The following is a 25,237-nucleotide window of genomic DNA, read 5'->3' as shown; positions in this document are numbered from 1 at the left end:
TGAAAGGGATACATTGTACATCAATCCCTTGTTTCTAGGCGAGGCCCCAGTGAAGGCCAAGTCTGTGGAAAATTTCACAATAAGAAACTTAAATGCTCCTCCTTGTATCACCGGCGGTGGGGCCTGGCACGTTCGGGAAAACGCACCTGCTAACCCCTCCCCTTGAATACCGCCTTGTGATACCACCTGTCACCACGAGGGGGCACCTAATTGCCTTTTCCTTGAAAGAGTCAGGGTGACCCTGAGGAGCGACGTCGGGAGTGGGAAGGAGAAACCTACACGTAGCAGTAGCAGAGACTGGGCTGTATGTGTGTATGTGAGGGGGAGGGGCAAGAGGGAAGCGTAGGCATACGTGCGTATTATATAATGGGGTAAGGATTCCCTTCACCCCCAAAAGCAAAAGGCTAAAGTGAGGGGAATGAGATCTCCAAGCGCTTAGAGGAGGTATTGGGTTTTAAAGGCCTGCCCGGGGTGGGCTTTTCTTAACCAGAAGATCAAGTGTTTGCATAGCATTTTCATCTTCCTGAGTTCCCAAGGCAGCCAGAGAAGCCCGAATCAATCAATTTCTACCACTTGCAGGCCTCCTTTCTTGCAAACGTGCGGCTGAGTCACTCTCAGCCTGAAAAACCTCCTCCCTTGGGCCTGCAGGCGTGAGCGCCGGGCTGGAGAAGGGCCTCCCACGTCCCACCCCAGGGAGGGAGCCACGGGGAATCCGGGGATGAAAGGGGCTCCCGAGAGCGCAGGAGGATGAGTCTTATCTCCAGGAACTCGGGGTGACCTGTTCCCAAGGCTGGGAAGGTTGAACTTGAACGCTGGGGAGGGGGCAGGTCAATGGGTTGGGCTGCAGGGAGGGAAGGGTTAACAGCTCCAGCCGGGGGGGGGGGCGGGATCGCAGCGGGAGCTCGGTCAAAACAGCAGACGGACCTCGGCCTGAAAGGGTTAAGAGGGTGGGCGCCCCGGGAAGCCACGTGCCGAGACGTCTTCTCATTAGTCCGGCCGGAGTTGTTTGTGTGGAATGATTGGAGGCGGCTGGATCGGGGAGATATGATTGGCTGGGGGAGCGTAGGCCGCTAAAGCCGTGTTGAAGGGGGAGGGGAGGAAGGAGCAGGCTAGGTGGCTGGCCCGGGCTTCGGGAGCGGGAGCTGAGCGAAGCTGGGCCCCGAAACGGGGCCGCCGCCGTCGCTGCCACTGTCGCCACAGCCACTGCTACAGTCACCGCCGCCATGCGTTGGGTCCGGGTGCTGCTAAAGAACGCATCCCTGGCCGGGGCGCGCCCAAGTACATCGAGCACTTCAGCAAGTTTTCCCCGTCCCCGCTGTCCATGAAGCAGTTTCTGGACTTTGGTGCGTAGGACTTTGAGCAGGGAGAAGGCGCAGGGGCCGAAGGCTGGGCAGAGGCGATGGGGAGGCAGGTGACAGCTTGCAGTCTGCAAGGGTTAATGGAAAGCCAAGGGTGCTCCAGGCTGGCAAGGGTTAATGGAGAGTCAGGGGTGCTCCAGGCTAGCAAGGGTTAATGGAGAGTCAAGGGATTTCCAGGCTGAGAAGGGTTAAGGAAAGTCAAGAGGGCTCCAGCCTGGGAAGGGTTAATGGGAGAGTGAAGAGGGTTCCAGGCTAGCAAGGGTTAGTGGGAGAGTCCAGGGGATCCCGGCTGGGAAGGACTATCAGAGAGTCAAAGGGGCTTCAGTCTGGAAAGAATTAATGGGGAGTCAAGAGGGCTTCGGCCTGGGAAGGGTTAATAGTCATAGATCTCTCGGTTGTGAAGGATGAGAAAGAAGGGGGAGGGGGTCCAGATATTAAAGGATAGCCAAGGGCTCCAGTTTGGGAAAGGTTAATGGAGAGTCCAGGGCCCCAGGCTGGCAAGGGTTAATGGAGAATCCAGGGGACTGCAGGCTGGCAAGGGTTAGTGGAGAGAGAGGCAGGGGGCCCCCCTGGCAGTGATGGGGTTAAAGAAGAAATGAAGAGTTGGGCTCTAGTCTGGGAGGAGTTAATGGAAAGGCTGGGCAAGGAGAGGGCTCAGGGCTTGAGTCTTAGAGGGGTAAATAGAGAAGCCAGGAAAGTAGGAGTCCAACCTAGAAAGGTTTAAGGAGGAGACTGAGAAAGGAAGGGTTATTGGTGAAGAACTCCAGACCAGGGGTAGTTTATGAGGAAATCTGGAGGTAAAAGCAGGATAGTCGAATGAGAGGTGTGTGAATAGGGAGCTAGGAAGAGAAGGGTTGAAGAGAAAGGGAATTAAGACTTAGGAAGAGTTGGTGGTGAGGGGTGATGGTAGCAGGCCAGATTGATGGAGGAAGGGATTCTGAGCTGCAAAGGAGTTTTCTTCCGGGAGAATGAAGGAGTAGGAGGGAGGGATAGGTTGGGTAGAGGAGTTGGAAAAAAATTGGGAAGGGGGTCCAGATATTAAAGGATTATTTGTTGGGTAGGGGTGTTCCTACATGTGGTATCCAAGGTTAAGGTGGGATAGGGAACAAGAAGGAGGAGGAGATAGGAGGAGAGACGGGGAGAAGGGGACTGGAACAATAGATAGAGCTGGGCATGGGGAGGGTCAATGATATATATGGCTTCTAATGAGGAAGTGGAGTGCCTAGGTCTTGTGCAGACAATGTTAGGAACACTACGAGGGGTAAAAATACAGATGTCTGTAGACTTATGAATGGGACAGGAGAGACTGCTAGGATATGGGACCTTAGAAAGGAGGAACCTGTCATGAAGGGGGGTGGTTAGAGGGCTCCCACTAGCAACTGGAAGGAGGTGTTAGGGGACTAAGGGTGGGTATTGGATTGCATGGCCCACTCCCCTACCCCCACTGCTTTCAAAGGCTGCCCATCTAAACAAGGACATTTGAAGATCAAAGGCTCCCAAGCTGTTCTTGTGGGTCAGTGAAGTAAAACTTTGGACAGAAACACTCATTAGATTCCTTGAGGGGGTAGGGTGGAGGAGGGGAAAGGAAACTTTCTCTTGGTCTCCCACCCATCTTGTGGACCAGGATCACCTTGTACCAGTCCCCATGATAGTGGGTGGGCCAGTTAGAGGCTGTACTAACTGGGCTCATGAAACGGGTATTGTGTGTTCCCTGAGTCTATCCCTTGGGCACTTCTTTGGTGACAGCTGAGGGTGGGGAGGGAGATCTCCTAGATCTTTGTAGGGTTGGTGAGATAGTGCCTGGCTCTGGTTACAGTCTACATCACTGCCAGGGAGGGTGGGGAAAGTTGGGGAGGAAGAGGGCTGAGTACAGGGCTTGGCAAGGACCTGGAATCAGAGGGGCTGTGGCAGCTAGACACCTGCTCATGGGTCTTGATCCTTCTCTGCCATTCCTTTATCACCTCGTTTGGGCTTTGAGCTGCCTCCCAAGAGGAGAATCCCTTTGCCCATTCCTAGATAGTTCATCCCCAACTAAAGATCTGAGGGTCCCAGCTCCCCGAGTATGAGGGATGACCTGGGGTCAGGGAAGGCAGGGGAGGGTGTGATGCCAGTTCCCCCTTAGATAGGCCTTAGGACAGGTTGTCACTGTACATCTGGCCTTAGCAGGGAGAAGAACCTAAGCCAAAAGTGATGAATTTTAGATTTACTCCTGCAGAAACAGTGAAGTAGGAATAGCTGAACAGTATCAAAGAATAGCAGAAAGAGCCCCCCCCAAAATAAAAAGAATGAGCCCTCCCTGGTTTAGCAGTCAGAGGGTCTGGGTCCACATCCTGCCTCTGAAACCAAAACCAAATCGTTTAACACCCTTGGGCCTCAGTTTCCTCATCTGTAAAATTGGAGACCTATAATCCTGCTTCCTTCCTCTGACTCGCCTCTAATTTCTCCCTGCCTCAACTCAGCTTCTCTTGTTCAGTTAGGCCAATAGTCTAACCCAAGGGCTCTTTGAAGCTTGAGAATCTAAGCCCTCCTCTCTAGAACAAAGCCCTGGGATTAGGACCCTTTTCTATTTGATTTCTCTCCCCATTTCATTCCCTGCTACCCAAATTACTAGCTCATGATGGAGAAGAATAAAAGGAGAAACTTGTTGATTGAGGCCTGGAGGAGCCTGGGTTGAGGTAAAATAGATGTAACTGTGAAATGAGGCTGGGGAGTAGCTATAGAGATGGGTTGGATGGGTGGAGTTTAGGGAAGGAAGGGTAGGAACACTGGATTGGAAAGCAGGAGACCTGGGTTCTAGTCTAGACTTTGCCGCTGGCAGTGGAATTGAGGTAAGTCTGTTCTGTTTCGGGGTCTTCTCAGTTTCCTCCTCTGTAAAGTAAGGGGGTTGGATTAGATGGTCTCTAAGGGTCCTTCTATTTCAAGCAATCAATAGGTTGCTTAACAAACACTTACTAAGCATCTCGCTAGTGCCTGGTACTGTGCTGGGGGTAGGGACCACAAAGACAAAAAAGGAACACTCCCTGCCCTCAGGGAGCTCACATTCTAGTAGGGGAAGCAATGTGTACACATGGGACTCTAGGCAGAACAAAGAAAGGTTCATTTCAGGGGGAGGCCCTAGCGCCTGGGCTGAGCAGTCCTAGACACTTGTAGGAGGTAGACCTTGAGCTAAGCTTCCCTGATGACAACTCCTCTCTTTCCTTCCATCAGGTTCTAGCAATGCCTGCGAAAAAACTTCCTTCACCTTCCTGAGGCAGGAGCTGCCTGTGCGGCTGGCCAACATAATGAAGGAGATCAATTTGCTTCCAGACCGGGTACTAGGAACTCCATCCGTACAGCTGGTGCAGAGTTGGTAAGACGCACTCTCTCTCCTGGTCCTCCTCTGAGCTCCCCAGAAAAACACACACACACACACACACAGAGACAGAGAGACAAAGAGGGAGAAAGAAACAGAGAGGGAGAAACACAGAGACAGAGAGAAGGAAGGAGGGAGAGAGAGAAAGAGAGAGAGAGGGAGGGAGAGAGAGAGGAGACAGAGAGAGAGAGAGAGAGAGAGATTGAAAGCAAGCACCTTCGTTGTCCACAGTGATGGGATCCAAGTTCTTCCAGCTGTTCTGGGAGGAATGGGGATAAATGGCACTCTGAGAGGATAGGGTACCTATCCATAGGTCATGCAGTGCATCTCATCCCGTGGAGCAAACAAGGCCATCCTAGAAATAGAAATAACACAATGTAGAAAACCCTCTTTGATTCGAGAACCCAGACTTCAAATGGGAAATCATTTATTTCACAACCAACCCCCCTAGCCAGGCTAGTGTCAGTATGAACTGACTAACCTTAGGGAATTAGAGTACTTGGGCTGATTTGATGAAAAACAAACAAGGTTAACTTATTCACTAGAACTATCCTGATCTAAACTCTAGTAATTTAAACTGGAAGTTGAGAGACGTGGCATCTAGTTCTGCTTCTGTAAGAATAGATAGAATTAGTTAATATTCTATTAATATATCTAATATATTCTATTAATAAATAGACTCTCATAGAAAGAGCTCAGAATTTGAAGTCAGTGGGTCTGGCCTCAGTTTCCTCATCTGTAAAATGAATGGGTTAGACTAAGGGCCCTTTAAGCTCTAGAGCTGAATTTGTCTCACTAACTCAGCTGTGCAGCCTTGGACAAGTTGATTCCACCCTCTGGGCCAGGATTTTGTTATCTTGAGATGAGGTGTTAGTCTGAATTGGCTCTTTTAAAAAAAATTTTTTTATGGCAATTGGGTTAAGTGACTTGCCCAGGGTCACACAGCTAGCAAGTGCCAAATGTTTGGTCTGAGGCTGGATTTGAAGTCAGGTCCTCCTGACTTCAGGGCCAGTGCTCTATCTTCTTCGCCACCTAGCTGCCCCCTGAATTGGCTCTTGAGGCTCTCTCCTGGTTCTGAGATTCTGCTTGCTATTTTTGTTTATGCTAGCAAAGTAATGATAATGATGCCGATTTTCTGTTTGTTCTTCCATTCAGTTTGTTATTTTTGTCAAGGTGAGTTAACTATCATTTTCAGTACAAAGGTTTCCTTTTGACTGAATTCTATTCCTGGGGAGGAGCCCCCTCAACTAACCCTTCTATTTACTGACATGCTAATCAGGGCATAAGGCAAATGAATATAGTGGAGAGAACCCTGGATTTGGGAACCCAAGTACCAGATTCAAACCTAGGCCCTGCTTCCTGAGTAGCTTTGATCAAATCTTTCCCTTTCTGGAACTTCCAAATGAAGTCTATAAACCTTTATTAAGCTTGTGGCTTAAGTGTGCCAGGCACCATGCTAAACAGATATTATCCTGTTTTGTCATCACAGCAACCCTGGGTACTATTATGATCTTTATTTTACAGATGGGCAAACTGAGGCAGGCCAGAGGTGAAGTGACTTTTCCAAGACCACACAACTAGTGTGTGTCTGAGGGCAGATTTGAGCTTAAAGTCTTCCTGACTCCAGGCCTCTATCCAGCACTCTATCCATTGCACCACCTACTGGCTTCCAACTTCTATATCTGGCTCCTGTGATCCATCATGACCTAAAATTATTTGACCAAGCAACACTTTTGCCCTAGAAATACATTAATGGAATACATGAATGCTTGTCCCTAAGGCCTAGTACTAGGGAATACTTCCTAGGATAGGGGAGGGAAGGAGATTTTAGAGCAAAATAAAAGGGATTAAAAACCCATCTTTAGCTTTAAAGTAAGTTTTATCAGTGCCTTTTGATTTTACATCACAGTCACTTTCAGATATTCTATTTCCTCATCTTCTTCCCCTATCCCCACTACCTCTACCTCATAAGCCTTCCTTTGAGTAAAGCAGACTGAGCTCAGGTCATACCCCACACTCATCTGTCAGCTGCCATCTCTCCACCAAAAGAAGAGGCACCCTTTCTCAGCTCCTCTCGGGGGCCAAGGTTGGATGTTACTGTTACTCTAATGTTCATGAGTCCATGTTCACAACCAGTTGACCCATATAAAAAGTCATTTTGTATATACATAATTTCATATTTAGTTATTTTTTTGAACTGTAGCTGTGGTGGTTCCGATCTGTTCAGTGGTTCCCTGTTGGGATGGAGAACTTCAGGTGTGGAAATGCTCTTCACCATTCTGTCACTTATAGTCTTAAAGAGTTGCCTTAACAAGACTTATGATGGAAAATGCTATCCACATCCAGAGAAAGAACTACGCATTTTGAATGCAGATTGAAGCATACTGTTTTCTATCTCTTTTTTATTTGTTTCTTCTTTCTCCTGGTTTTTCCTTTTGGTTCTAATTCTTCTTTACAACATGGCATGTGGAAATATGTTAAATATGATTGTACATGTATAGCATATATCAGATTGCATGCCATCTTGAGGAGGGGGAGTGGAGGGAGGGGGAGAAAATTTAGAACTCAAAATCTTATAGAAAAGAATGTTGAAAACTAAAAACAAAGTTAAAAAAAACAGAATAACTTTTAAAAAGAGTTGCATTAAGCACTAAGAGCTTCTCATAGCCAGGATGTGTCAAAGGCAGAAGTTGAACCCAGATCATTCAAGACTGACCCTCCATCCACTCTACCATATTGCCTCTCATTTAATATTATATAGGGAAAAATAGTGGTGATTGTGGACATTTTCTCCCAGAACCTGTACCCAACATGGAGTAGGACATGGACTTGGGAAAAACTGACTTCAACTATTAAAGAAAAACTGGCCAATAGAAATGCATATTGTTAACTGGGATCTACACATATAGGATGTTAGACATGCCAGACGTTCTCTTCAGGAAAGACAGGGGGCTTGACCAGGATGAATGGGCAGTGAAGGAATGAGGAGGGTGAGGTGTTGGGAGGCTGAACAGGATGAGTAGGCAGTGAAGGGGTGAGGTGCTCTGGAACTGTTGGGCAGAGAGCAGAGGATTCAGAAAGGAGCCAGAACTGCCATCTGCCAGATTTAGGGCATGCCCCAGGAAGGATTTTCTGAGTGTTAGGAATACATGGCTGGGGAATTGTCTTTTTAGGGACCTTTGAGAACTAAAGGCCTGGGATCACAGAGGCAGGGGCATGATGGACTGACCTGTAGAGAAGGACCTTATCTTTTACCTTAGTGGAGATGGAGAGCTTGGTCACCCAAATATCCCCTTTGCCTGTACTTCCCACCTCACCCTTCTAGAGAAAAGGAAAACCTTCCCTCTGGTTGGTAGGATGTCAGAACTTGATAATAATTCAATTGGATTAACCCTGACTCCAAAGCTCTCTTCCTAGATCTCAAAGCCCAGTATTTGTTATGTTTTGCCTCCACAAGAAACGTGTAGGGAATGAATACTCTGGAGGGTTGGTGAGGGTTAGAAAGGAGGCAGGAGATGATGCCATCTGTTCCTCCCCATCCTCCTCCTCCTCCTTCTGTCCAGCTGACTGATCATGCTTTATCTCCTGCTGGCTTGTTGGCTGCTTTGATTGACCTCCCCACCCCCCAACCTCCTCCCTGGACACCATGTTCTTGAGAGAGTGAAAAAGAGCTGAACTGAATGTAATTCCTCCCTACCCTTGAGCTATGTGTAGATTCCTAAAATGTCCCAAAAAATGTCATGTGCTTGTTATTGGTGGCCGGGAAATTTGATTTGGCCCAGGTTACCAGCATATCAATGTGATGTAGCCCTAGATTTGTCGTGAGATTAGATTTATGTCCTGGCTCAGGTACTCACTAGCTCTGTTACCTTGGACAAGTCACTTTATCTTTTACTCCTCCTTCTTTCCTTCCTGGGGTATAAAATAGGGATAGTAATGCATTCATCTGTTGCCTCCTTCTCTCAGGGATATTGTGCAGAAAGCACCAGGTAACCTTTAGTGTGCTGAAGAAACATGAGCTAGTGTTATTCTCTTGCTCATTTCACTCCCCAAACTTTCTTGTCATGGTGTAGTGAGAAGGCAGCAATGGCTTCTAAAAGGTGTACGAGTGAGAACAAGATTTACTAAACTGGAGAGGTTCCACGTGTGGGCTTTTCTACAGACTCTGTCAGTCTTCCAAAGATCAACCCGGTTAAGTGTGGGAAGCCCATCTTTGGAGGGTTGCTAAGTTAGTTCCTTAAATCTTCTCCTTCAAATGATCTGTTCAGTGGAAAGAATACCCATAGCAGTAAATCTGGGCCCTTGAAGTATTAATGTTTAATCCTCTAAAGCATACCTTGTGGGTGTAAGCCTTGTTGGAGGGAGTGAAGTTAATCTAGAGAAAGCATTTCATTAACAAGGCAGATTTAGCTTGGTTGTGGTTCAGTGGTAATAACAGTCTCACATTTATATAAAACTTTAGGGTTTGCAAAACCCCTTTTTCCCTACCCTGTGAGGGGTGACAGATAAGAACCTTGGAGGAGGGTCTATAGAAGAAGAGACCTACTTCACAGGAGGGAAAGAATGAAAGCTGCAACAGGAAGGATTAAGGTTAGAAAGGAAGAAGGTTAAAAGGACTTTGTGACAGGAAGGGCTGACTGAGAGATTGGGGCATCTCCTTTCTGAAGCCTCTTTGATGAAAAATTTGAGCTTCTCCTCTGGCTGACATGACTTGGTTGGGGGTGGAGGTGGATAAGGCAGCCTTGGAAAGTGCCTCTCAGCCTATGAATCTGACAAATCAGGTGTTAAAACTGAGTAAAAAGTCTGGAAACCATGAAGTGCTGAAGAAATGTAAGGTCACATTTATAGCATTGGTGGCCAATTCTCGGGGCCATTCTCAGCCAGAGTTAATAATTATAGCTGCTAACAGGGAAAGATGGGAAGGGGCAGGGTGTGTGTGTGGGAGAGAAAGAGAGAGAGAGAGAGAAGGAGAAGAAGAAGAAGAGGAGGAGGAGGAGGAGAGAGTGCTTTAAGATTTGCAAAACAATTTACATGCATTTTCTGAGCCTAAGTAAACAATGTATAGAGTATTACATTGACAGTGTGGATAAAGCAGGGAATCAATTTGATTTGCATAACATCAGGGATCAAATTAAAGGAATTTTCAGGCTGGAGTGGGATATTCTCCATCAGACAACACCCTCTGCAGGCCCAGTAGTAATCACATGACCCAGCTCTGTGTGTGTGTGTGTGTGTGTGTGTGTGTGTGTGTGTGTGTGTGTGTGTGTGTGTGTGTGTAAGATAACTAATAAACTGAGAGGTTGAGATGTTTAATGACTTGTTCATGATCATATAAGTTACCACAAGTCAGAAGCTGGAGTTGAACCTAGTTGCTGTATGTATATGTGTATATATATACTTACATACACATAGGCCTATTTGTATACATATACATATATACACATACACACATACATACACAGAAGGGCAATGTGGCAAAGTGGGTGTGAATATAAATATATATGTGAGGGATTAAAATACACACCATATACATGTGTGTATACATGTATATTTGTCAGTTAACCAGTCAATAAACGAAATTTGTGAAGTGCCTGCTATGTGCCAGACACTGTAGTAAGTGCTGGGAATAGAAATATGAGAAAGAAAGTACATTTGTTTGTATATGTACATATATATAGATAGATATAGATATATAGATACACTGGTAGAGAAAGATAAACATATATACAAATATTACATACATAGGGTGGGGGTGTGTGTGCTGGGACAGAATAGGATTGTAGAATCAGAATCTAGAGTCAGTGTTGCAAAGATAAATTACTTCCTGGAGACTGTATCTCTCAGCAGGTGTAGTTGTTTAGCCATTTTGAGTCGACTACATTTAGGGTTTTCTTGGCAGAGATACTGAAGTGGTTTGCCATTTCTTTCTCCAGCTTATGTCACAGATGAGGAAACTGAGGCAAACAGACTTGCTTGGGGGTCACACAGCTAGTAAGTGTCTGAGGCCACATTTGAACTCGGGTCTTCTTGACTTTAGGCCCAGAGTATCCACTGCGTCACCTACCTGTCAAACTAAAATGTCCATCATATCCAGCCATTTCCTCACTACAAGTTTTGAGCTGGGCCCATGTGTTGGGATCCTTTTGCTGTAAGACCACATCTCCTGTGTAATAGTAGGTCAGTAGGAAAATTGAATTAACTTTACAGAAGCCAATTTACATGCAATGTGGTTGAATGTAAAGTATCTGTAATCTCATAGAACCAGGGGAAATTTGTCTGTAGAAAATAAAAGGGTTAATGGAACAAAATCAACAGACTGTGAGTCACCCTTCCCTGATAGAGTCCTTAATTAGAGTTATCAGGAGGAGGAGGAGATTGAAATTACCACCCTTTCTTTCACTTTCTGCCTTCTTCCAGAGTCTCCAACTTAGTGTGTTACCGATTAGAGATATGGTACTTGCTGCTTTTGGGGAATCCCTAGCCTGATGGGGAAGGCACAGTCTCTGTCCTCAGGTAGTTCCCAGTCTGAAGAAAAAGACAATCTCTCTCATAGATCAGAAGATGCTAAATTGAGAACTAGAAAAGGCTGTAGAGGTTCTTATTCAACCTCCTCATATATCAGATGAAGAAATAGTCCCAGAGAGGCTAAGTGAACTGTCTATTGTATTAAGTGAGAAGGCTGGGATTCTAGCCTGAGTCGTGACTCTAAACCCAACATCATCCTCAGGGACTACCCCTCCCTCCTCCCTCATCTGATAAGAGAAACACAGTCCCTTGGGGAGTCTACAATTAATGGAACACACAGGATTTCTTCGCTTACACAGCTATAAATACTATTTCCATACGGTTTTTGGTCACACATCAGGGAAGCATCCTTTCCCAACCCAGTCAGTCCATCCAGCCATCTCCTTGTATTCAGCCACATTCCTAGCCGATATACCTACTCAGGGTAACACAGAGACAACCCTCTCTTCACTGTGCTCATCAGCCCCTCCTCTTCCTGGTCAGAAATTGTCCACAGGGAACTCGGCCCTCTGAGACATACCAAGGAGGTTTTCAGAATGCACCCAAGTGCCCTGGCACAGCACCTGGCTGGGAAACAATGATTTAACAATCTAATATAGGAGAAAATAAGTCTTGGAAACATTGGTGGGATGGGGTGGCAGTCCTATAGGTGTGGATCACTTGCTGGAGGAGGCAACTATGACCAATTTTTTTTTTTTGAAGGCCTGGGCAGAGGTTTCAAGATCGGAAGGACGTGTTGAGGTAGGGAATTGGAATGATTCAGTCATTGATCCCGGGAATGACAGAACAGCCAGAGATGTCCCAAGTCACAGAATCATAGAATTTGAGAGTTGAGAGGGATCTCAGCAGCCACCTGACCCCTTATTTACCTGAAAAACCTCAGCTCTAAGATACCCAACAAGTGGTCATCCAGAGTCTGCTTAGAGGTTTCTAACAAAGGGAGCCCACTACCCCATGAGGCAGCCCATTCTGCTTCTGGGTAAGCCCTAATTATTAGGAAAAACTTTTCCAGACACCTACATTAAATTGGTCTCTGCAGTTTCTATCCATTGTTCTTGGTCCTACCCTCTGGGGTCGAACCCGTATCCTCTTTCCTGTGACTGCCCTCAGATCCCTGAAGATAGCTCTCATGCATCAGCCTTGAGTCTTTCCTAAACCAAACATCCCTAATCCCATCACCTGATCCTCTTATGACATGGATTCATGGTCAGGAGATCTGAGTTCTGATCCTGGCTTTGCCTCTGACTTTGGGCCAATCTCACTTTCCTTCTCTTTTGAACTAAATAGTCTCTTAGGTCCCTCCCAGCTCTGACATTTTCTTTTTTAACTCTGAAAGGCAGCAAATTGAAGACTATGGAGAATTACAGACTATGCTTTCATATAGCTGTCCAACCACAGGACTGGGGCGAGGACAAGGAAACCACAGAGCTCTCCCCAGCAGAATGAAAGACCCAGAATGCTATGCTACTGGGCAAACTTCTGAAGATAGCACTTGAATGCTATTGACGAGCAGAGCAGAAAGGAAAAAATACCTTTCCCCCATAGATTTCTAGTGTTTTTCCCTTTTGCAGAGTGGGAAGAAAGGAATGAGAACCCACTTGTCCTGATTCCCAAGCCTTGCACCACCCTCTCTGCCCCAAGTACTGTCTTCTTCCTGAGCACCCTTCCCCCTCAAGTTCCCTGACCTGTCAATAAAGGGAAGGAGAGAGTGGCCCCATCACTCTTATAGCCCAAGTTGCCACCCCAAACAGCTTTCCCAAAACAGTTGACTTTGCCTCATTTTCATGCATATGTGACCAGATATTCTACCTTCTTGGGATAGTGAAGCCGCCAAGATGAATTGGTAGGAGCAGACCAAACTCTCTTCTTCTGAGCTGGACAAAGAAAGCCCCAGCTGCCAGCCCCTTCTTCCAGCAAGTTGGACTCCGATCCCACCCACAAGCCCCTTGGAATAAATAGGCAGGGTATATCCATCTGTCCCCTGGCTCAGCTTTCTGCCCTCTGCCTCAATTCACCGAGCCTACTTCCTTCCAAACAATTCGTGCATGAAGAGACTCCTCTCTGGGACTTTTTGGCTCAGACCCCAAAATTGATGCCACCTCCTTCCCTTTAGATTACTTTCTCATCCAAATCCTCTAGGCTGTATATATCTCCTTTGAAAGAGGGACCCAAGACTCTTCATCCCTTGCCCCCACCTATACACCTGAAACTTCCCTTTCTCTCATCCAGCCATACTCCCTTAAAGGAAATCCAGCAGAATGTAAAGAAGGGTACCCCTAAAGCCTTTTTGGGATAGGTTGGGAGGCCTTATTGGTACTCAGACTACTTGCCAGCCAGCAGGCCCCAGTTAGTCTGGCAATATCCAAGCTATCACTGTCTGGCATTATTTTGTCTTTCCAGATTTCAACAGTTCCATGTAATCTGTACTTCAGCGAAAGTGGATGGCTCAGTGTCCCGGAATCTTTTGGCCTTTATTCATGGTATTTTGTCCACCTGGAATGCTTTCTTCCTCCTCCTCCCTTCCCCTCCCATCCCTCCTCATTGAAATCCTGGGTAGCCTTTAAAGCTCAGCTCAGATTTCACCTTTTCAATGGAGTTGCCTTGTTCCATTCATTCAGTAACGACCTTTTCCCCTCTTGGCCGTCATATAACACTGGGTTCCTCTTTTATACACTTTTCATGTATTACTTTGTGTTACAGTTGTTTCTTTATGTGTCAGAATGCCTTTACTGGACCTTAAGCTCAATGAAGAAAGAGTCTTATTTCAGCATTGTATCTTCCCCAGTTCTTAACTTCAAGCTCTCCATACAGTAGGTGCTTAATAAATGTGTTGAATTGCAATGGGGCCTTCTCCCCATCTTCCAACCCCTTTCTAAAAAATGTCTGGTCTTGTAGCTCTGTTCTAACAAAACCAGAGAGAAGATGTTTGAAGGCATGGGAAAGAGGCAATTAGGAGCCACTTCTGATGGGCTGCTGGAGTGAAAGGAAAAAGGGGAGTCAGGGGTGATGGTAGGGGTCTTTCTTGAACTCAGATCGGGCTTCAGTTAAACAAAATTCAATTCAACAAGCATTTACTAACAATTCAGGGAATACTTATTTAAAGTGCCTACTGTGTGCAGGGAAGGCGCTTTGATGGCAGGTGCTGGGGACACAGTGACAAAGTGGAAATAGTCTTTGATCTCTAGGGATTTGCGTTCAACTGGGGGATGCTACCTCTACACTGATGTATAAATGTAAAGTATATACAAAGTAATTTCAAAAGATTTTGAAGCACTAGCAACTGAGGGGGTGGGGTATGGGAAGAGAGATCTGGAAGGAGTATCTAAGCTAAACTTTGAAGGAAAATAGGCCTTTTTTGCATCAGAGGTGAAGAGGGAAAATACATTGCAGATATGGAGGATCACCTGGGCAAAGGCCTGGAGTGAGGAGATGACTGTCACATAGTGGAGAACTGTTGGCAGACTAGTTTGATTGAAATCAAGTGCGTAAAGGAGAATAGCATGTAATATAAATGGAAACATGGATGGTAGCCAGACGGTGAAGGCGTTTACATGTCAGGCTGAGGATTTTGTATTTTGACAGGGAGCCCCTGAGCATCTTGAGTAGAGGAGTGACATGGTCAGTCAGATCTGTTTTAGGAATATTAGTTTGGCAGCTGTGTGGTAGGAAGATTAAAGAGGAGAGATGGAAACAGAGACACTAGTTTATGACTGTTTCCATAGTCCAGATGAGAGGTGATGAGGGCCTGAAGGACAGAGGCTATATGAATGCAGAGAAAGGAATGAATGGATGCAAGTAATGCTAAGTCAGTCAGGGAACATTTATTAAGGGTCTGCTATGTGCTAAGTGCTAAATGAAAGTACAGTTGAGAAGACTTGGCAATAGATTAGATTGCTGGCCTGAGTTGATGAGTGTTATCCCTAATGGAAATGGGGAAATTGGGAAGAGTGATGATTTACAGGGCCTCAGCTCTGCCAAAGACCCTGGCCCCCAATTCGTTCCATTTCTTTGCCCCAACCTCCTACTTCCTTGCTTAGGTCTCAATGGGTACCTGGTCCTTGAGCATTTGGGATCAGTTCTTCCAGCTCCAGTCCCAACCAGTTCCCTCCATTGAGTTTGGGATTCATTTCTCCAGAGCTAACTAAGCCGTTCAGTTCCAGAGGGAAAGAGTGGTTACTTACATGTACCATCAGAGTTATCCAGTGTTCAAAGCCCAAAGGCCACAGGACTTAGAGTCTGGACATCTGGGTTCTACGCCAGATCTGGTGCCAAGTCTGTGTGACCTTGAATAAGGGGTTCTTGACCTTTTTTGTTTCACAGGCCTGTTGGACAGTCTGGTAAAGCCTGTGGACCCCAGTTCAGAAGAACGTTTTTAAATGCACAAAATAAAATCCATAGGATTGCACAGGAAGCCAATTGTACAAAAATATAGTTATCAAAATATTTTTTAAAACAGAGGTGATGGACCCTGGATTAAGAATCCCTAGACTAGATGAGTTATATAGGCAGCTAGGTGGTACAGTGAATAGAGTACCAGGCCTGGCATCAAGAAGATTCCTCTTCCTGAATTCAAATCTGGCCTCAGACATTTACTAGCTTTGTTACCCTGGACTAGTCACTTAACCCTCTTTGCCTTAGTTTCCTCATCTGTCAAATGAGCTGGAGAAGGAAATGGCAAACCACTCCAGTATCTTTGCCAGGAAATCTCCAAATGGAGTCATGAAGAGTCAGGCACGACTGAACAGCGACACCAGATGAGCTCTGAAGTCCCTTTTCTAGACCTGACATTCTATGACTCTGTGATAAAAGGCTGTTGGGAGATAGACAAGAAACAGAAAGTGACTTGAGGCAGCATGGAGTAGAAGATGGGGTATTAGATCTGGAATCAGATAGACCTGGGTTCATATTTACCTCAGATACTAACTATGTGACTCTGGACAAGTCACCAAGATGGTTTCTTCATCTATAAAAGGTTGGACTTGATAATTTCTTAGTTCCCTTCCAGCTCTAAATCTTTGATCCCATGACCTTTGGATAACTTATTATGGAGTTAGGAGGATTCAGGATGCACACCCAAACACATATGCAAAGCACCCCTTCCCACCCCACCCGTCATATACATACATGAAAAATGACAATTTGATTAAAAACTACACATCAGATTCAAAATGATGATACAATAGAGTTGGCATCCCTGAGCACAAGGGCACACAGAGTAATGGATGGGTCAGATTAATCTGGGAAAGTTTCCTGCAGGGGTTCAGTTTGGGAGTAGGTAGGAAGGTTGATCTGGCCAGATAGGAGCTAGTTCAAACACATTTGAGTTCCTTCTTCTCACCCCACCCCCAACTCTGCCCAAAGGTATGTCCAAAGTCTTCTGGACATCATGGAGTTCCTGGACAAAGACCCTGAGGACCATCGGACCCTGGGACAGTAAGTGATCGAGATCTCTCCATGGATGAGCACAGTTGGGTTACTTATTAACTATGCCCTTGGACCAAGTGCCCTCCAGGGCCAGAGCCCTGGGCTGAGGACTGGGGCCTGATTGAGGAGAAGGGAAGGAGATAGTTGTAGCTTCCATGTGCTAGGCAGGGTGGGGAACCTGTGGCCTTGAGACCACATGTGGCCTAGGTCCTCAGTTTAACAGAATTCAATCCCAATTTGTTCTGTGAAGTTTGGATTCAGTCGAAAGGCTACACTTGAGGATTTAAAGGGCCACATGTGGCCTCGAGGCCGAAGGTACTCCTCCCCATTAGAGGATGACAGAGCCCCTATTCTCTTCAAACTTCTCATCTAAGAAGGAGAGATTAGATGCAGATAGAAACATAGGCTAACCCTCCAGCTAGACAGAGCTTCTGCCCTCCATGCTAGGGGCCTTGTTCTAGGGCGATTGAGAAGGGATGAAGGGAACTGAGCCCTTTGGTGCTGGGAGTTGGGGGAGAGCCCTTGCATTTAGGTGTGGGGAGTGCATCTCAGGCCTCAAGGGCTGAAGGTCTGAAAGGGGGTGAGGTGACTGGAATGAATGGAAGTGCATCTTAAGCACTTGTTATGTGCAAAGTGCTGAGGGTGCTAATACAAGAGGAAGACAGTCCCTGTTTTCAAGGGGCTCCTGTTCTAATGCAGTTTCCGCCTTAGTCTGATGGAAAGATCCCCTGGTCCTTAGGTACAATGGTGAAGTGGATGGCAGTGCATCTCCTTTAATGTCAGGGTGGAACAAAGGGCAGGAGGCCTCAATGAGGAGGAACTCTGGGAGGCAGGAGATAGGTAGTAGGTTTGGGGAGGAGAAAAAACAACTCTTCCTCCACCCTCCCCAGGTTCGCAGATGCCTTGGTCACAATCCGTAACCGGCACAATGATGTGGTGCCCACCATGGCCCAGGGTGTTCTGGAGTACAAGGAAGCCTATGGTGATGACCCTGTCTCCAACCAGAACATCCAGTACTTCCTGGACCGATTTTATCTCAGCCGCATCTCCATCCGAATGCTCATCAATCAGCATAGTGAGAACCAGGGAGAGCTTGGGAAAGGGGGGAGCTGAGAGGCAGAAGAGAAGTACTGAGTCAGAGGGATGAGAGGAGCCGGGAGGGGGGCGTCAAGTGAGAGAAGCTGGAGGAGGTAGAGGATCTAGAGGAGATGAGGGGGATGGTGGTGGCAGGTGAGAAGAGCTTGGGGAGGGAGCAGAGGTGAGAGCACCTGGGAGGGGGTGTCAAGTGAGAGAAGCTGGACAGGTAGAGGATCTAGAGGAGATGAGGGGGGTGGTGGTGGCAGGTGAGAAGAGCTTGGGGAGGGAGCAGAGGTGAGAGGACTTGGAAGGGGGTGTCAGGTGAGAGAAGCTGGAGGAGGTAGAGAATCTAGAGGAGATGAGGGGGGTGGTGGTAGCAAGTGAGAGGAGCTGGGGGGGCGCATCAGGTGAGAGAAGCTGGAGGAGGTAGAAGATCTAGAGGAGATGAGGGGGGTGGTGGTGGCAAGTGAGAGGAGCTGGGGGAGGGAGCAGAGGTGAGAGGAGCTGGGAGGGGGCTGTCAGGTGAGAGAAGCTGGAGGAGGTGGAGGATCTAGAGAGATGAGAGGGGTGGTGGTGGCAGGTGAGAAGAGCTTGGGGAGGGAGCAGAGGTGAGAGGAGCTGGCAGGAACCCAAGAGGGTAACAGACATCCCCTTTCTTCCCCAGCATTGATCTTTGACGGCAGCACAAACCCTGCCCACCCCAAACATATTGGCAGCATTGATCCCAACTGTGATGTCTCCGAGGTGGTGAAAGGTGTGTATGGGGAAAGTGGGTATGTTTTATGGGGAGGTCTCCAACCCCTTGCCCTCTTCCAGGACCTGAGGGCACCAAGCAGCAACCCCATAACTCCTCCTGCAATCAGAAAGATACCCAGTGCCTCCGTGGGGTGGGGTGGGGGGGAGTAGGAAACCTCACCTCTCCTAAGGGAGAGGCTTGAGGGGAAACTTCAGCCAAGGGGGGCAACTATTGGCACCACCTAGTTGGCAAAGAAAGGCTCTTTCACCTGAGCTCCCCAGGTAGGTGGAAACTCTGTCAAGTTCTTTCCTAAGACTAGTTCTCTGTGTGTGTGTGTGTGTGTGTGTGTGTGTGTGTGTGTGTGTGTGTGTGTGTGTGTGTGTTGGAACTTTCCTCTCTTTCCTCCAGATGCCTATGATATGGCCAAACTCCTATGTGACAAATATTATATGGCCTCTCCCAGCTTGGAGATTCAAGAGATCAATGGTGAGCTTGGGGTGGGACAGGCCTTGGGAAATTCTCTTGGGAGTGGAAGGGCAGAACAGGTTAAGAAAGAAGTTATGGTGAATGGGAAGCGGGATAGGAGATTGGAGAGGGGCACTGAGTGTGGTGTCCTCTTGGCAGCTCCCTGACTTTTGAACTCTGCCTTACTTTAGCCGCCAACTCCAAACAGCCCATCCATATGGTCTACGTCCCCTCCCATCTCTACCACATGCTCTTTGAGCTCTTTAAGGTAAGGAAGCTCTTTGAGGGGAGGAGGGGGTAGCATGGGAGAGGGAGAGTGGGTTCACTAGAGGAGAAGGGATCTGAGGAAAATAAGAGTCAAGTGGGGCTCCTTAACACTTCCCCTCTCTTCCCAGAATGCCATGCGGGCAACTGTGGAAAGCCATGAGTCCAGCCTCACACTCCCACCCATCAAGGTGATGGTGGCCTTGGGTGAGGAAGATCTATCTATCAAAGTATGTGAGTTTTGACCCTGGAGGCTGGAAGTTGGAGTTGGGAGGGGAGGGGGGCCTAGGGATGGAGTAAGGATGGGAAGTTCTCTGGGTGCTAAGTATTGGGTACGAGGGATACCCTGGGTCTACCCTCTCATGAACTCTTATGGTTTGAGGTGATTTCCTCTGCCCCTAAGACTCTTCCTCCATGCCCTGGACTTGGGCTTGGAGCAGATAATGGGAGGAGGAAAGACTGAAGGAGGAAGAGAGATGGGGGACAAGAATGTTTGGAGAGCTTGGGAGTTGGGGTGCATGGGGTTAAGGTGCTCTCACTTGGGTGAGGGGGGAGCAGCTAACACGTCTTGTCTCACCTAGATGAGTGACCGGGGTGGGGGCGTTCCTTTGCGAAAGATTGAGAGGCTCTTCAGCTACATGTACTCCACAGCTCCCACCCCTCAGCCAGGCTCCGGGGGGACCCCTTTGGTGAGATGGACCCTCTACGCCCAGTGCACCCTCCTTTCCGCCTCCCTAGTGGCTCCCCCTTTCACCAGCTCCCAGGCTCGTTCATGGGCCTCTCTCCCTTTGTGTGTCCCCCTCCCTCTTGGTCTTTCTGACTCTGCCTCTTCATATCTTGTTTTGACTTGCCCTGTCTCGATGTCATTCATTTTCTCTGTCATACTCTCTCTTCAGCTCTTGGTATCTTGATGTTTTTACACATCCCTGTTCTCTCATTATCTTTGTTTTCTTGCTCCTCCACTATGACTCAGTCTCTTCCTCAGCCAAACTTACTCATCCATCTATACCTCTGGGTGACTGTTCTTCCCCTTCCCAAGCTTTCTCTTTCCTCTATCCATTTTCCTCATAGCATTCCTCCCTCTACAATCTCTCCTGCTGTCCCCAGATCTCTTTCCGTGGAATGACCAAGTACCTCATTCCTTGCAGGCTGGTTTTGGCTATGGACTCCCCATATCCCGCCTTTATGCCAAGTACTTCCAGGGTGACCTGCAGCTCTTCTCCATGGAGGGCTTCGGGACTGATGCTGTCATCTATCTAAAAGTGAGTGATTCTCTTTCCCCCTTCCTCCTGCTCCCCTATGACAGAGCTGACTGATGTTGAAATGGAACAAGGAGGAATCTGCTGCTTCCTCTATCTCTGGGGATGACTTTCTCGCCTTACCCCTTAGCTTCTTACCACTGGGTCCTGAGACTAGGTCACTGTCTTGTGAAGGTGGGAAGGAGGAGGGCAGCTGCTTTCTGCCCCCAAGATGCCAGAGCAGGGCCCTCACAAGGTTGTTTTATCTACTTCTGGGTCTCAGAGAGGCCTATGGTTAATATTGCAGAAGGATTTGACAGGAGTTGAACTACTGTGTGCTAATTGCCTAGCATCCTTTGTACCTGCTGCCCTGCTGAACAATGAGCCAACCAAGGACTCAATGCCATTCCCCCCGACCTTATGCCTCCACTCTATAGCCCAGCTCTGGGGAGTTCAAAGGGTATTCCTAGGACCCATGTCCTCCACCCATCCAGGGAAGGCCTGAGTCAGTGTTGCTTGGCAAAGGACCAGAGATTACCAGAGAGCCTGCAGGAGGGCCAGGGGCACTCGATATGGCCTTTTGCAACACCTGCTGCCACCCCTGGCACCCAGATCAGTTCCTCTGCCTTTTCTGTTTTGGACAAAGACACACAGCCTGCATGAGGGATGAGCTGACAGTCCATAATAGCCCTAGTTTCCAGTAATAACTATCTGTGATTCTGTAACACTTGTGGCTGCTCTTGGGAGGAGAGCCATTGGGGGCTGACCTTATGTGACCTGGGCCCCTCTACCACACGATTTGTGGGCATGCTTGGAGAGTGGGGAGCATGGCAGGAGGTGGTACTGACACCTGTCCCTCCCTGACAGGCCCTGTCGACAGATTCTGTGGAACGCCTGCCCGTCTACAACAAGTCAGCATGGCGTCACTACCAGACCATCCAGGAGGCAGGCGACTGGTGTGTGCCAAGCACAGAGCCCAAGAACACATCCACCTACCGAGTCAGCTAGACAGGCTGCCAGTGGATGAGGCTTTGGGAGGGTTCCCATTGCTGGCAAGTCCCCTCCTGGCTTCACAGTGATGACCATGAGGACAGATGGATCTCTTTAGGGACCAGTCACCCTGGTGACCTGCCCCCTCTATCCACCACCCTAAGGGGTTAGGGGGATGTCACTCTGATGACCTGTCTCTGTTTCCATGGAAACTGTGGTGATGCCCTTTTCTACACTGACCCCCCAGATGCCAATTTCTGTTTCTGTAAAGACCCCTGGGGATACTCTTCCCTTCAGACCTTCCACTCTCCCCTAACCATCTTAAGTTGGGGGTGGGATGGGGAAGAGTTCCCCTTGATTACCTGACTGTTTCTATGGCAACTGCAGTGATGCCTTCACTACAGTAGCCCCCAGGTGCAATCTTTGTCTCCATAGAGTCTCCTGGGGAGACTTAGGGTGGTCTACCTGGTGACTTCCCCCTGCCACTACCCCAAGGAAAGAGGGAGGATCTTCTTGATGACTTGTGTCTATTTCCTTGGCAACTGGGATGATTCCTTCACTGCAGTGGCCTATAGGTGCCAATCTCTGTCACCGTAGAGACCCTGGGATGGTATCCCTGTGATCTTCCTCTTACCCCCCACCCTGTCACCTCAAGTGAGAGGCTGGGATTCTCCTTGATGACCCAGTGGCAGTGAGGGCCTCACCACAGTGGCCCCCATGTCTGTTTTTATAAAGTCCCTGGAGGAAGACCCCTGGAACGGTTTCCCCAGTGAATAATTTTTCTGGTGACGTCTATCATGTCACCTATAAGGGTGTGCCCCGATGGCAATTAAAGGGTGGTAACACCACCTGTGACAAAATCTGTCACTTCTCACCCTTGGCAGTGAGGCAGTATTCTGGGTGCTTTGCCACTCATCCTCTTTTTCTAGGTCTTCCATCTGGACCCTTCAGTTGGCCTTTTCTTCTCCTTTGAGCCATTACTCCCCCCCACCCACACACACTCCCCAGGGGTTGGGCTCTTATCAGTGTTAGGAAAAGACTGGTTGAGGCTGGGACCAAAGAGAAGAGAGGATACCAGCAACTAGGAGTGGAGCAGAGAGGCTCTGGCCACTAATGTGTCCACTCAGCTAATGGGCTGATCAGGCTTCCAACTTCCATGGGGTTGATGAAGAGAAAAATGTGAGTGGATGGGGGAATCCCTCCTCCCAGGAATATTGGGGCAAACATTGGTCTAGTGGGAAAATTCCCTTTAAAGGAAACCAAGGACAACCCGAAGTACCAGCCTTCCCAAAGTTCACCAGTCCCTCTGCCTAAGCAGTGTTTTCCTCTCCCTCTTTGATCTAGGCTCTCTTTCACATGCACCCCATCCTGCCTGAACAGCTTCAGTCTCTTGGATACCCCTTTCTATCATCCCTGCCCTCTTTCCCCCCCAAAACAGCCCTTGTGCTTGGTGTGGCTTGCTCCCCCCCTAAACTGTATGTACATAACTAGTTTCGTATCCCTGGGGTGTCTTTACCCCCTCCCTCTCAGCTGTCCAGCACACGAGAGGTTAAAGTTGTGTGTTCCTCCTGGCGACACCTGGTAAAAAGAAGATTGAATGAGATTCCCAGTTTGGTTGCTTACTAGTGGTGGTGGGAGGCAGTGGAGAAGGATGGGGACAGTGCCCCTAGACCAAGCCTTCCCGGTCCCCTGCATCTCATGATGTCCTATAACAGACATAAACCCTTTTATATACAGGATATGTCACATCTCCAACCCCCTGAAATACACATGAAATAGTCTAAGATGATCTAACAGGTCCAATATCTAGGTCATACCCATCATTTATACAATACCAATGGTCTACCTTTTGGCAAACAGTTCCAATATGCTGTCTTGAGTGTGCACATCAGTCTTCATTACCTATGCAGAACTGGAGAATTGTCCAAGCTGGAAGAACTTTTAGGGAATATCTAATCCAAACCCCTCCTTTAGTAAGTGAGGAAACTGAGGCCCACAGAGGGGAAAAGTCTTCCCCAGGTCACACGCTAAGTAACGGATCTCATATTTGAACCCAGGCTCTCTGATATTTTCCCACAATACCACTGTCTCATGAGCGTGAGCTTGGCAGAGTAACCTAGGCCTGAAGTGAGGCTTTCTATACATAGTCTATTTTTTGTGTTCCTTACATACAGAACCCACCTCAATAGTAATATTTAGGCCCTTTTTACCCATACTTTAGATGCCTCCTTCCCAAGGAGAAAGGAATGTTAGAAATCATCTAGTTCTACTCACCCTCCTCCCCATTACTGGTTTTAATAAATTAAGGTTCAAGGTGTTCAATGATTTGTCCAAGGTTACACAGTAAGGGAAGAATTCAAATCCAGGTCTTGCTGTCTTTTCCGTTACCACTCCTTTAAGGAAGGGAAGAGAATAGCAGAGCAGGAACTGAGGTCCTAAGTCAGAGTAGACAGCAAAATGTGGTGAGTACCCCCTCTTTAGAGACCAGTCCCCCAGAACCAAGTGGAGTAGGAGTAGCCCAGGCAGGGGACACAGCTGTCAGCTGTTTGGATGAAGGTTTCCGAGTCTAAAGGGGAAGTCTTCTGCAATTCCAGAGCTATGCTGGTTAGTCTTCCAGGAGAGAGAAGAAAACTTCATTTCTCTCTTTTTTTCCAGGCAATTGGGGCTAAGTGACTTGCCCAGGGTCACACAGCTAGTAAGGGTTGTCAAGTGTTTTAGTCTGAGGCCAGATTTGAACTCAGGTACTCCTGACTTCAGGGCCAGTGCTCTATCCACTGCGCCACCTAGCTGCCCCCTCCATTTCTCTTTTACACATTCCTGTCCATGCGTGTTGCTGGCTCCTAGAGGAGAGATAACAATGTCCATGGGCCTTGGGTGAAGGCTTTGGGCATTCGGGGCACCAGGGTAGGGAGGGAGATGTCTTGGTCTATGTCATTCCACTGTGACATTTCCTAACAAGGGCAGAAGCTGGTTCTTGGCACGTTGCCACAAGAGCTACTAATCCTGGCCCCGCCTCCTCCGCTAGCCCTGAGGGAAGGACTGGGCTCTGCCCATCCCTGAGGACACTTTGGTGCCCTCTGCTGGCTGCTCTCTGGCTGTGCCCATCGCTTCCAGCTCTAAAGTTCTATGATTTAACCCTCCCATCAGAAGGGAGACCCTGTAAATTATGAGGTGTGATCCAACAGCCCCCCACCCCCATGCACTGTAGGCTGGGCACTTTACAGCAACTTTGCTAACAAGGAGTGAGCCCTTAGACTAACTTTTAAAAAGACAATCGATGAGGAATACCATGTGGAGAGCTTTGGACCTTGAGGCACAAGACCTTGTGGGTGGAGAGACCCCCAAGGGGACAGGGGAGACACCTTAGGACACCAAAAGCACTTTGGGGCTAGGCAGGAGCTCACGTGGAGTGGGGAGAGTAGGGTTAAAGAAGCTTACATCTGATAACTTCCTGTTGTGAGGAGTTATTTTTGTTAGCTAGATGCTAAGCTCATTTGCTTCTGTTTGTTGAAGGAACACAAGTTCTGTCATTGCCCTCTAACTTTTGGTCAGCCCCTCCCTTTACAGCTCAACCTTGGCTAACAGAGTATTAGGATGCTACCCTGTCATCAGAGTGTGCCCAGGTCTCCTCTCCCTGGCACACCTTCCCTGGGAGGAAGAGGAAATAAAAGCCAGGGAGTTGGTTTTGTATCCTAAGTCAAGACTAGAGCTCAGCTGGGAGCCAAAGATCAGGGGCACCAAAGAGAGGACTGACAAAGATGTAACCCTTCTCCTTAGCTCAGGTGTCAGAAAATGGGAGAGAACTCCT

At 47.9% G+C, this 25,237-nt stretch overlaps 1 protein-coding gene across 1 annotated transcript; it reads left to right on the top strand.

Moving 5' to 3' along the window:
- The first annotated feature begins 1,099 nt into the window (after positions 1-1,099).
- Positions 1,100-23,751, top strand: PDK2 (pyruvate dehydrogenase kinase 2). The gene is given in 12 exon segments (XM_020997585.2): positions 1,100-1,265; positions 1,268-1,343; positions 4,566-4,707; positions 16,597-16,668; positions 17,550-17,734; positions 18,401-18,490; positions 18,881-18,958; positions 19,129-19,205; positions 19,333-19,431; positions 19,783-19,890; positions 20,350-20,463; positions 21,307-23,751. Coding segments are annotated over 12 exon segments (1,224 nt in total). The 5' UTR covers positions 1,100-1,223; the 3' UTR covers positions 21,448-23,751.
- The last annotated feature ends 1,486 nt before the right edge of the window (positions 23,752-25,237 follow it).

The sequence above is a fragment of the Phascolarctos cinereus genome, unplaced genomic scaffold (genome assembly GCF_003287225.1).
Source record: "Phascolarctos cinereus isolate Bilbo 61053 unplaced genomic scaffold, phaCin_HiC Scaffold_5;HRSCAF=322, whole genome shotgun sequence".
NCBI classification, from domain to species: domain Eukaryota; kingdom Metazoa; phylum Chordata; class Mammalia; order Diprotodontia; family Phascolarctidae; genus Phascolarctos; species Phascolarctos cinereus.
Note: the sequence above shows the minus strand (reverse complement) of the source record. Positions and strands in the feature narration are given on the sequence as shown.